General features: G+C 38.9%; 2 protein-coding genes across 3 annotated transcripts in view; both read left to right on the top strand.

Moving 5' to 3' along the window:
• LOC146463861 (small ribosomal subunit protein bS16m-like) overlaps positions 1-13,311 on the top strand; it is a 167,910-nt gene that overhangs the window by 144,673 nt on the left and 9,926 nt on the right. The window lies entirely within an intron of this gene.
• LOC146463872 (putative helicase MOV-10) overlaps positions 894-13,311 on the top strand; it is a 26,113-nt gene continuing 13,695 nt past the window's right edge. The window contains exons 1-6 of one of the 2 annotated variants that reach the window (XM_085083900.1): positions 894-950; positions 3,203-3,714; positions 4,553-4,794; positions 5,771-6,014; positions 6,600-6,698; positions 8,184-8,346. In XM_085083900.1, the coding sequence (XP_084940026.1) occupies positions 3,212-3,714; positions 4,553-4,794; positions 5,771-6,014; positions 6,600-6,698; positions 8,184-8,346 (1,251 nt within the window). In that variant the 5' untranslated portion in view covers positions 894-950; positions 3,203-3,211. Of the gene's footprint in view, positions 951-3,080; positions 3,715-4,552; positions 4,795-5,770; positions 6,015-6,599; positions 6,699-8,183; positions 8,347-13,311 lie in introns of those variants that run through there. The other variant, XM_085083899.1, reaches the window with a different exon arrangement.

Consider the following 13,311-nt stretch of genomic DNA (forward strand, 5'->3'; position numbering starts at 1 on the left):
TACTAGCTGTTGTTGGGTTTACGAAAATGGTAGCTGACTATTTTGTTTTTCGCATTTTTAACGATATATTTTTTTCCAGTGTCACGAAATTTTGATCTGACAGTTTGCCGAAATGAGAAAACTTTAGATTTTGGTTAAGATTAAATCCGAATTTCTGAAGTCATCAAGGCCATCGGAACAGACTCATTCACCGAAATGAACCGTTTAGTGCATGCCGGCCTAAAATATATTAGGACTTCTGCCTACTTCTCGACGAATTGTCGCGACATCGATTTTCGCCGTATCAATTTTCGGTATCTATTTTCGATATCGACCCAGCCTTACTGTGTGACTTCGGACTAAGTTTTAAAGAAAATCTATAGTTTTCTTCGCAAAATGTCAGCTCAAGTGTTCATGCCACTGGAAAACAAATCCCTTTCGTTTTCGAAGTAGCACTGATATACCGTGAAAATGCAAAATAGCATCTTCGTAAAGTCAAGAACAGCTAGTTAAATTTGGGAAATAAGATTCCGTTTCCTGAAACTTTCTGCAACTTTAAAAAAGCCGTTCGAACAGATCGAACTGTATTAAATTACACAAATACGTCTTTAAATCTGAGAGCAGAAGGGTTTTGAAGGGTTTTAAAATTTTGCTAAAATGTCTCGTTGGTGCCTCTGATAAATCGATGGCTATCAGAGCGAGGCAAAGTTCAGCTTAGTCTTATTAAGAGCTGCACAAGACTTCAATTCAAAACAAAACAAAGCACAAACCGTAAATTTTATAACCATTTCAATTTTCGTCGCCAAAACATAAGCATGCACCTGCAAACCTGACACCATTTTCCGGTAAATTACAATACTCACATCCGGGCTTGTTCAGTTGGAAATATGACGTCATTGACAAAGGCTGAAGGTGTTAATTATCATGCAAAGACACGTTTGTATCTCCTAATCGAGTAAGGAAAATAACAGGTAAGTCTTTCATAGATCTAAATGAAGTTAGGTTTAATCCTAATAACAAGATATTTAATATCCACAGTGTTAGAAGACAGCCACCTCAATCCTGTTTTTCGTGTAACGAAATTGGGGAGTGAAATTCACTGAGCATGTAAAGATCCGGTCACAATTAAACGATTCAAAGAAGCCCAAATGATTTAACGACCAATAGCAAGCCGTTCCCGGTAAAAAGCCTCTATAAAACGTCCTTTGAACGAATATGTAAAAGCCAAGGAGTTAAATTCGGAATTTTCCTCTGTCTGTATAGTTCAGTATTTTTCTATAAACGGTAGCAACATCACAGAAGTCACGCCGATAGCATCACGTGGTGGCTTTTTATACTGTTCCCGCGACGAGAAATGTAACAATACAATAATTTTACAACCGCGTGCATCAACCTTCTCTGAGAACTTTCTCTATTAATCATACTGACTTATCAATCCACTTTGCCGCTGCTTTTAAGGTGCTTTTACGTCTGTAAGTTTATGATATTCGATCATCTCAGGAGCTCACGAGATTTTGAGGCAGGAATATGCCAAGGCCGGTACCGAATCTTTGTAAATCCGAACTGATATTTCTTTCCACAGGTGCCCTGTCTTCGACGGAAGGATTTATCTTCCTGTCGAATAGTTTGACAACTGTGTCTATGGATTTTAATTAGTGTGACGGAAAACTTGGCTTTATCACTATTGACTGCACCAGGCAACCGTCTGAGAAGACTGACATTTTGCATGTAATTTCAACTAATATTCAGGCTTGAACTATCGTAAATTTGCAACTTTTTGAGACGGGGTCCGTAGAGGGTGACGCATAACTGCGAGGAAGGCATTGACCAAAATCGCCAGAAAACGGTCGAAACGCTTGTTATTGAGTAAAAAGCAGGTTAAAGGAGAAAAAGGAGAAAGCTTTCGAAAACATGGTTATCAAAATAAATTGTGCCATGGTTGATTTCTTCCGATTGTTTTGACTAGCTGAATATTGCTCAAAAGCGGTCCGCAAGTCAGTCGTGTGTGAACTCGTGTGCCTCTAATGTGCACAGTAAGATTGTCATGAGTGGAAACATTTATAACAGTTTCAATCAAGAGATTACCTAAAAAGGCAGAGAAAGAGAAGAAAAGTGCAATTTTGTTATTCTTTTGAAATTTGCAAGGGTCAAGAGATCACCAGTTCTTGTTGTTACCGTATATATTGTGTCGGATGATCGCTGAAAACGAAACTATCCTGTGCTGATAGTGCCTGTTGAACCTCGAAGAAAACGAAAATACTATGACCGTCTATATATGACGGATGGATAAAGAAACTGAAAAAATACAAGAAGTGATCGGCTGCTTTTGGCCTCCCTCAGTAACTTGACATGATTGATCCACTAAGGAAAGGCTGAGCCTGAAACGTATGGATTTTCGTTCAGTTATTATTTGGCACTTTCCTTTTAATTTCTATCACGGATACGTCTTCCTCAGTATAGTGGGCTCTACCACTGCAATGATTATATCATAAATTATAATGCGTCTTCCAAGGTAAATATAGCAATTGTCGAGTGTGTGGTTTCGACTCCCAAAAGGGTCTCACATTTTCATTTTGGTCCCATTTGTGGGTCATGTTTAGAATTGACCATTCAGGCTTTTTTTCTGTTTTCCCTTTGTCACAGTTACGAACAATCAAGTAAAAGGTTCCAATTATTCTACCTGCAGAAGTTACTTATTTTGTGTGTTTGTTTTTCCATAACTGTTAAGACAACAGCAATGTTGAATAAAACGTGAAATAAAATCGGCAAGGCTGATCGGACAGCTAAAATAATTTTATTGCCAGTATTTCTGTTACACAAAATTAACCTTCTTCAAGGGATGCAAAAGTCTAAGTAAAAATTGGAAATAAAAGTAACGGCTACAATATTTAACGGATGATACAAATGAAAAGTTGAGATATGATTGGTTGATAAACATAGAAAGCAGAAACGTGTACAGAAGCCATTAACCATTAGCCATTAGCCATTAAAAGACTCTTGAACCCTATGGGATGAACAGACGCGATGTAACTTAATCTGGCTATATCTCTATTTTTATAATGGCTTCATGTAGCTTATGCTTCACCTCTCTGAGTGGTGAATTGAAAACGTCACCGCAAAGAACTAATGCCGCGCGTATTGCGTCCCTAAGGTTTTGCAACCAGGGCGAGGTTGCATGCATATTATTATCACAAAGTCAATGCATAATCAACTCTCGTTTTAGTGATAAAAGATGTCCAGTAGAGGAAATAGGAGGCGGGCTCCAAAGTCTCATGGCGGTAGATCGCTAGCTGACGAGAAACGCGTTGCTAAAACATTTGTAGAGTTCCTGGAGAAGGAAAGCCTAAAGTGTGACATGCTGGTGTCCCGTCTGGAGAAGATATACCTGTCAAAATTTTGCGTGTTGTACAGTACACCGGTTATACCTTTCCAAAGAATCCTGAACGCTCTTACTTATCATCTTAATTTATGCCAGCGACTTCAAGATAGTGTTGTCTTCGGGAGTGGGAAAACTGCGGCTCTCAAACTGTTATCGATTAAAGCTAAAGATGCCGATCCCGACTCGAGTTTTGTCGAAGCTGAGTCAGAACCAAATATCAACATCAGTCGTAAAAGGCCTTGCTGTGATGTTTGCAAAAGAAATTTTAGGAGCATTGCTGCATATGAGAATCACGTGCGGACGGTCAGTCATCGTCAACAAAATCTACTGAAAATGATTCGAGAATCAGTGGAGAGGTAAGTCTAATGCTCCTCTTTGCGCAAGTTTGAAGTTCTCGTTTTGTGCAAATGCAATCATGTATAAACCATTTATACATGATTGCATTTGCACAAAACGAGAACTTCAAACTTGCCATCTGATTTTATCCACATTACTGACCTTCCTTTGAACGTATATAAATTCGGAAACATCTTGATTGTCTTGAGAGTAGTTGTGCTGTCTGGGAGATCGATAAAGACAGAACGTTGTAGAAAAGACCAAATCTAAGGTTCCGCTTTAAAGTAGTCCACGCAGTCCTTGGGAAGGAAACGAGAGAGGAGACTGAAGAGGAAGAGCGCAAAAACGGAGTCAAATCTCTAGATCACTCTTACTGGTTGTCATACGTTCTCAGGTGCCCAATCTCACTCTCCGCTTTAAAGTAAGCAATGTCAGCCCGTCTAAGAATCAGGTTAGTTTAGCTTGTACTCCGCGTTCATTTTCATTCCTAATGAATCGATTGGAAGAACCAAAGAGAGTCAGGGCATGATTTCAGGTCGTCTGATACAAAGCTATATCGGCACCATGACATTGAAAATGATAGACTTAATTATTGCTGGTCAATGCCATCTCCAGCTGGTTAGCTTTCAGTTTTCATAAATCGGCAACTACTGCTCTACATCGCATTATTATATTTTGCCAGACCTTATTTATCCCAGCTCTAGCCTGTGCGCACAAATGCTTACAGCCCTTAGGCGTCGTAAATCGGGTCCAATTCAGCAGGTAGGAAACAGCAGACTTCGTGCGCGCAGGCCTCATCTTTAACTGAAAGTGACTAAAGACAACACGTCATCTAAATTTTTGCTTTTGATAAAACAGGCCTGATCTCATTTGGAACAAAGAAGGTATAGAAGTCACCTCCTTGCCACCTGGAGACGAAAATGGTGTCATTGAATTAACAGTTCAGATCGGAGCACTTGAAGAGATGAAGCTGAGAGTGGAGAACACAAACGAAACCGAGATAATTCAGTTACTGGATATCACTCTACTGTGGAGTGTCAAATTCTTTGATTACTCAGATATAGCACGCATTGGGCCAAAAAAGGGGAAAATTTCTCCAGGTATATTAATTTCGTCCTAAACGTTGGATAGGATTTTTTTTGTTTTTGGTTGTAAGCATCCCAATTTGTACTTCAGTCAGTCAGTCATTCAGTCATTCAGTCAGTCAGTCAGTCAGTCAGTCAGTCATTCAGTCAGTCAGTCAGTCAGTCAGTCAGTCAGTCAGTCAGTCAGTCGCCGCTGACTTCATTCATTCATTCATTCATTCATTCATTCATTCATTCATTCATTCATTCATTCATTCATTCCGTCCTTCCTCCTTCCTTTCTTCATTCATTCATTCATTCATTCATTCATTCATTCATTCATTCATTCATTCATTCATTCCGTCCTTCCTCCTTCCTTTCTTCATTCATTCATTCATTCATTCATTCATTCATTCATTCATTCATTCATTTGTTCGTTCGTTCGTTCGTTCGTTCGTACGTTCGTTCGTACGTTCGTTCGTTCGTTCGTTCGTTTATTCATTCATTCATTCATTCAGTCAGTCAGTCAGTCAGTCAATTAGGTATTCAATCAGTCAGTCAGTCATTCAGTCAGTCAAGTCAGTCAGTCAGTCAGTCAGTCAGTCAGTCAGTCTGTTAGCATTTTTCTTTCACACAAGACAGCCGTTTAGTCCAGCAGTGAGTGAGTTAGTGGGCTATCCCTCTTCAAAGTCAGTCATTCTTTCCGCCAGTTTAAGTTAGTTAGTCCATTGATCAATCAGCCGATCAATTAGGTTGACAGTCGGTCAGTTAAAAACAAATGTCTGATTGAATGATTGACCGATGGACTAACAGCCTCCTCTATGCTCTTAGTCTGAAATGTCAGCCGTCTCCCCCCCCCCCCCCCCCCCTAAACAAAAGGGGACGCCCCCAGTGGGTTAGGGGGAGGAGAAGGCCACTTTGCTCTACAAATCCTTTGGTTCACCGACCTTCTTTAATATGTATTCTTGGTATTTATCACTGTCTGATTTTGTACCTACGCTGTGTTTCTCAGGTGGTAAGAGTGAATTTGTTATTGGTTGCAAACGTCGCAGTGAATATGGATACTCTTATGTTCCTGGCGTGCTGACATTCCAGCGACAAGATGGCACGCCTTTCCATATCTTGAGGTTTTTCGCCGTGCAGATTGTCAGTGACTTGTTTGATGATCTAAAACCTGCCTCAAGATATCGACAGCCTCCTAAAGCAAAGAAGATTCCACGGGATGTCAAAACCACACCAGGTCTCCCTCTTCCACCGTAAGTACCGAGCTCTTGCTAATAGCGCGGCATCTTGCCATTCTACTTCATACCTAAACTGCCCAACGCTTCTTTCAAGAACGGATAACTTATTAAAGAGGATAGGGGAATGCCCCAGCGGGAATGTTTCAAAATTTTATCCCCAGAAATGTGGTTTTACGAGTGTTGAGGGGTCTATTTGACATCTATTTTTAGATACAATGTCACGCGGGACGTCGACTTCATTAGTGCTTTTTGAAAATCATAAATTAACTGCAATTAGGAGTACGTACCCTTCCTTCTCTTTGTCCTCTTGGATCAAATTTATTATTTAGAAAATAGGTGAATATTATTACAGGAGCTCTCCGTTTCTTAAACAACTGCGGCCTGGTTGATAAAGGCACAGTTTGCAGTATTTTTACTCGGCAATCACCTCAAGCCAGGAAAGAACTTACAGGCCGTTCGCTGGCGGCAGTTTTATTTTTCTGCCACTACATTAAATCCTTTACATGCAGAGACTAGTCTCTGTAAAGAACAACAAAAAAAGTAGAAATTTTGACTTCTCGTCAACAAAGAAAGTAAAATGTAATCGTATTTTTTCTAAAGGTTACAAAGAAATGGTCTTTCCATGGAGAAGCTGGGCCGTTATGAAATTCCCCCCACTCTTTGGGCACAGGCGAAGAATCAAGGTAGACAAGGACTGAGGTAAGACAATAATGGAAATGGCCACGAAAAATATTTCCCAAAGAATTTCAGATGAATCGGTCCTTAGATTTGTATTAATGTTAAACTGCGTGCATGTGCACATGAATACAGTCGAAGCCCTTCTTACTTCTTACGAACTAGGACACAACTATAGTGGACACCTTCACGCTGGGGATTTTTTAGTCAAATTCGGCCAAGAAGTTTCTTCTCCTTAGGGTTTTATTGTACGAATCTCAATTTTTGCGGGCGAACAAAACAACGGTTTCTCTACAACTTGGCCGATTCGGATATTTGAATTTTATTTTTTTTCACGGTAAAATGACGTCATCAATTTGGCGCGAAAATTTTTTTTAGAGCTTCGACATGGTCAATCACATTTTTTAAATAAACATACCTTAAGGATTACAAAAGTGAAAAAAAGATTTGAAATATCTAAACTGAATCAAAATTTTTGGGCTTCTGAAGTTTGAATTTTCCGCCATTTTGTTACTAAAAATAGCCTTAAATTGAACGCTTAACTTCCCATAACTCCTGACTCCAATGAGGTATTCCAAATTTTTTTTCAGATTTGTTATTCTCATTTCATGTTGTTTTTTATGTTAGGAACAACTGTGTCGTAGCTAAAAAAAAAAATTTCAAGCCAAATTGATGACGTCATTTCACCGTTACAAAAATGAAATTCAAAAATCCGAATCGGACAAGTTGTAGAGAAAATATTGTTTTGTCTGGTTGCAAAGTTTGAGGTTGCTACCACAAAACCCTAAGGAGGAGAAACTTTTTGGCCACATTTGACTAAAAAAATACCCAGCGTGCTTCTGCTCCTGCTTGAGTTTAAACTCACACTTGGTTCTATCTCTGTCGCAGGGACAACTTTATGCCGGCAGACCACTAAAGAGTGGTTTTCAATTGAGTGTCGAAAATAATTTCGTATTGCTTTGATTTTGCTTTACTGCGGCGCTGTGATTGGTTGGAAAAACTCGCGCCAATTACAAAGCAAATCAAAAACGGCAATCACGCGTTTTCCCGCGCTTGGTGCCGGTTGCATGCATTTGCTTTGAATTCTGATTGGTTCATTGTGCTGTTTCATCTGTTGCAGTGACTGGCCGGAGAATTTGGCTGGAATAATTACTTTGGTTTTGGTTTTATAAATATCAGTCAAAAACTGCTCTATACTCTTAGCTTTGATTCTTGTTAACGATATTGAGGAGAATTCGACTTTATACTTAATTAAAAACAGGTCGAGTACAGTACAATGGAGTGGATTCTCCAGGAAATATGACTGATAATCCATCTCTATTCTGTCTAGTTATAATCTCAATTAATCGAAAGCATCAACCGATTGCATGAAAATTGCTTGCCGTACTGACGAATCCTCTCTTCATCGATTGGATTAGATACGTTTGCTTATAAACTCAGAAGTGTCAGCCAACATTGACTATTTGGGGGCAAGCTTGAGATCCGTTTCCTTTTTGTGCTATTTTGTAGGCAGGAGCTGGAAAAGAAACTGAATTTTGACAACTACAAGAGAAAGTTTTGGTTGCTTCTTCATATAGAAGAAATTCAAATGCAAAAGGATATCAGGCATTACGACATGAAGGAAGTAGTTTTTAACCAGGATAGAGCTGACAAAAGGCTACTTATATTAGAGGTGAGGTTGGTCAGTATTGCATCTGTTAAATATTTGTAAACGCCTAATGGATATTCATTCGTTCCCTTTTGTCACCATTAGTACAACTGACCGCAGAAAATTCGGGAACAAGTTAAGAAGAGCTTTTATAACACCCTCAGACCCTGTTCATACTAATGTGTCGGTAGAGCAGCATGCGGTTCGAGCCCCACTCGATAATAATAATAATAATAATAATAATAATAATAATAATAATAATAATAATAATAATAATAATAATAATAATAATAATAATAACAACAACAACAACAACAACAACAAGAGCATGCGCGGCCTCGCCAGAAGCGGCCACGTTTTTGTAAGCTGAGCAGCTTTGGCCGTCTCCGCCTCGAAATACAAGTCTATGATAAAGCGGGTCGCCTCTAAATCGATATAGAAAGCTTTTTATTGTGGATTTAAGTCTGATGAAACACAAAAGAGGCGACAGAGGATCCGTGGAAGAAAATACTAGTGTCGCCAAGAAATCCAACATGGCAGACGACTCCGACAATAAAAGTGATACGGCGTGCAGCAAAGAAGAAGAACCGAGCCTACGAGAAATTAAAAGTATGCTTGTTAACATTCAAGCTACTATAGCTACTATCGTTGAGGAAAACAAAAACTTCAGAAAGGAACTCGCCGACTTGAAAAGAGCGGTGGACTTCAATGATAATGAACTAAGACAACTAAAGAAGGACCACCAAACGACATGCCAGATGAATACAATGCTGAGGAAGGAACTCGAGAAGACAAAAGAAGAACTCGATAGCACTAAAAAAGTACTACAAGATCAGGAAGACGAAACACAAAATCTATGGTTTTCTTTAGATTCGCTTGAGCAGTATACACGTAAAAATTCCCTGGAGTTTCACGGCATACCGGAATGTTTGTACGCTAACGCACAGGATGTTGTTATCAGCGTCGCCAAAAAGATTGATGTCGATATCGAACAAGATGACATAGAGATCGTTCATAAACTTCAACGGAAAAAGGGCAATAAGCCCATAATAGCAAAATTCTGCAGTCATAAAGCTAAAGCCAAGATCTACAGAGAAAGATTCAAGCTGAGAAATGTTAAAGTCAGCGATATCTTCCCACATTATTCTCCAGCCGACGAATCTCAAAACCGCATCTACATCAACGAAAACTTGACAACGTTCAGAAGAGACCTACTATCAAAGGCTTTGAAAAAAAGAAAGGATAAAACCCTGTCATCTGTCTGGACTTTAGACGGTAAGATTTTTGTCAAAACTTCTTCCGACGAGGAGCCTATTAGAATACAATCTGAAGCGGATCTAAACAACATCTGCGCTGAAATCTAACATTAAATATCTGTAGCGGAGAAACGGCTCGGCCGAACTGAGGTTATTTCATTTCATTTTTTCTTTTTCATTGGCTTATACCAAGTATTCCTCAGCATGCTCCAAATGGATTTTTCTTTACGTGTATTCTGGTTCTTGTGCTTTTTTGTCTATTTCGTAGGTATGTTTGCAGTTACGATTCCCTTTGTACCCATTTTAGTCTCTGTAGGCATCTGGTGCCGTTTGTTTCTCATGACACGTCCAAAATTATTTTATTTCTATAAATATAAAATTATGTGTGCTCACTGTACTAAAATTAAAACAGCTAGACTGCTGCATTTGGAAAGCGAGGAAGGGTTCTCAGAACGATTGATTTTTACCAAATTTAAGTGTTTTATAAACAACGTTTATCGCCTTTTTGAATAACGAATATTCGATCAAAAAATGACAACTCCTTTCACAGCTTCCTTTTGTTCTTTGAATGCGAGAGGTCTAAACCAAATGCGCAAAAGAAGACAATTATTCAGATGGCTACACAACAATAAGTTCGATATAATCTTTCTACAAGAAACTTACTCCACGCGAGATATAGAAACTGTCTGGAAATCAGAATGGGGCGGTAACATTTTTTACTCTCATGGTACAAATCACTCGAGGGGCGTCATGATTCTATTTAACCCTAAATTAGACATACGCACGGATCATATCACCGCTGATAAGAACGGAAGATACCTTTTGCTTCGGGTTGCCATAAATGATACCAGCTTCTATTTGTGTAACATCTACAGCCCGAATAACGTCTCCGAGCAAAAAACCTTCTTTTCAAACTTGTTAAACATTCTTATTAACACTTGCTTCGCAGGTGAAGTGATTATTGGAGGTGACTTCAATTGTTCTCTAACGGCTCAAGATAAGTCTGGTGGTTGCGCCGTGAATAGAAAGCAAAATGTAATCAGTGAAATCACAAATTTATGCAAATGTTTGAATCTTCAGGACGTTTGGAGGCGCCAACACCCTAATCAACAACAATTCACATGGCGTAATAAAGCTTTAAAAGTACAATGTAGGCTAGACTATTGGTTGGTTTCGGCAAAACTGTCTTCCCTTGTATTAGGCACGGACATCCGTAACTCCACACTTTCTGATCACTCGGCAATAGTTTTAAATCTCCGATCTAATGATTATGTACCAAGAGGCCCTGGTTTCTGGAAATTTAATAATTCTCTACTTAACGATAACATTTTCATTGATCAGTTAGAGAATAGGATTTCCGAATACAAAAGCAAATATTGCTATTTGGAGGACAAAGGTCTTACCTGGGACATGATCAAAATGGAAATAAGAGGATTCTGTGTCCAATATTGCAAAAGGAAAAATAGAGAACGCAGCGTTGCTGAAAAAGAGCTTTCCGATCAGATTGACACCCTGTTGAAAATACTAGCGACACATAGAACAAAAGAGAACATCACCAAGCTATACTGTCTCAGATCGAAGCTTGATAAGCTAGCGGCATATAAGACCAAAGGAGCCATTATAAGAAGCCGAACAAGATGGCACGAACAAGGCGAAAAAAATACCAAATATTTCCTAAACTTAGAAAAAAGGAAAAATTCTAAATCATATATATCCCGACTTAAACTGGAAAATGGCCAGGAAATCACAAACTCTGATGAAATTTTAGCGCATCAAAAACACTTCTACCAAAATCTGTATACAGCAGTACCTACCAGCGATGTCCACGACAATCTATTCTTTAACGATCCTAGTTTAACTAAATTAAACGAGAACGAACAAGAAGAGCTTGAATTGCCCCTTACCCAAGAAGAATGTTTACAAACCCTAAAGCAGTGCGCAAAAGGTGAATTTCCAGGAAGTGACGGGTTCTCCGTCGAATTTTATTTACACTTCTGGCCTTTATTAGGGGATAAAATGGTTGAAAGCTTCAACTACGGCCTCAAGCACGGGCAACTAAATATTACTCAAAAGCAAGGAATCATTAAAGTTGTACCGAAAAAACGAAAAAACCGACTGTACTTAGAAAATTGGCGACCAATATCACTTCTTAATATTGATTATAAGATTGCTGCCAAAACCATCGCAGGCCGGATCTCTAAACTTCTCCCAAAACTTATCAGTGAAGACCAAACCGGATATATTAAAGGTCGATACATAGGACAAAACACCAGGCTGATCGAAGATATACTGCGGGTATCTTCTTTAGAAGCTATACCTGGCTTAGCTATATTCATTGATTTCAAAAAGGCTTTTGATTCAGTCGATTGGAACTTCTTAAGCAAGACGTTAGAAGCGTTTAATTTTGGCCCTCAGCTTAGAAGATGGATTACAACTTTTTATAATGGGTGCTCCAGCTGCGTCATTAATAATGGACACGCTTCCGAATTTTTCTCTCTACATCGCGGAGTTAGACAAGGCTGTCCGCTGTCCGGCATTCTTTTCACTCTCTGTGCCGAAATTTTAGCAAACGTCATAAGAAATGACGATAATATCCACGGTATAAAAATTTATGGTAAAGAATTTAAGCTCTCCCAGTATGCCGATGATACAACCGCCTTCGTGTCCGATACAACTTCTGCAGAAAACTTGTTTAAACTCCTTCGCGCCTTCCAAGAATGTTCCGGCCTAGAAGTAAACACATCTAAGACAGAAGGGATGTGGATAGGTGCAAACAAGGGTGATAATTCAAAACCTCTTAATATTGCTTGGCCATTAGAAGCGATATACGCTCTCGGAATTAATTTCTCTTACGATGAAAATGAATGCTTCCAAAAGAACTTTGAAGAAAAATTAAAATCCATGAAAAATCTTTTGAATTTATGGAAACCAAGAAACCTCACCTTGTACGGCCGGATTACTATCCTGAAATCCCTGGGCCTATCTAAGCTTATTTATAACACATCAGTGCTCAAGTTCCCCGTAACTTTTACAGCTTCAGTCAAGCGAACTATTTGTGACTTCGTGTGGAACGGCAAACCGAAAATGAAGCATAACACGTTAATTGGCCCAATATCTAAAGGCGGCCTAAATCTTCCCGACTTCGAAATAATTAATAATGCACTCAAAGTGGTTTGGATAAGGAGATTATATGAAAGTAAAGAGGATGCCAGCTGGAGTCACATACCCCTGGTATTTATAAGACACCTAGGTAGCCCTTTTTTATTTAAATGCAATTATGATCTTAAGTATCTTAATTTAAATATACCAATTGATTTCTATAAGGATACACTTTTAATCTGGCAAACATTGAATCAACAAACCCCTCAAACCAAAGAACAAATATTAGAAGAAATCATCTGGAATAACAGGTTTATTAAAATAGAAGGCCTGTCTGTATATTACAGAGAATGGCACAATGCTGGAATCGCTAGAGTAAAAGATATCTTCAACAAACACAAATTCCTTGCCCCTGACGAGTTTAGTAACAAGTTCTCTTTGAAATCTTCCAACTTTCTGAAATATCTCGCATTGTGTAGCGCGATCCCCCGAGACTGGATTCGAATATTGAAAGACACCCACGAAACCTCTGCTCCGGTCCCAGACAATGTCAACACGATATCAATAAATAAGCTTTCTTGCAAAATAGCGACTCAGAGTTTAATCATCAAAAAATTTCAACCTCCAACTGCTG

The sequence above is a fragment of the Pavona decussata genome, unplaced genomic scaffold (assembly GCF_977016875.1).
Source record: "Pavona decussata unplaced genomic scaffold, jaPavDecu1.1 SCAFFOLD_174, whole genome shotgun sequence".
Taxonomy (NCBI): domain Eukaryota; kingdom Metazoa; phylum Cnidaria; class Anthozoa; order Scleractinia; family Agariciidae; genus Pavona; species Pavona decussata.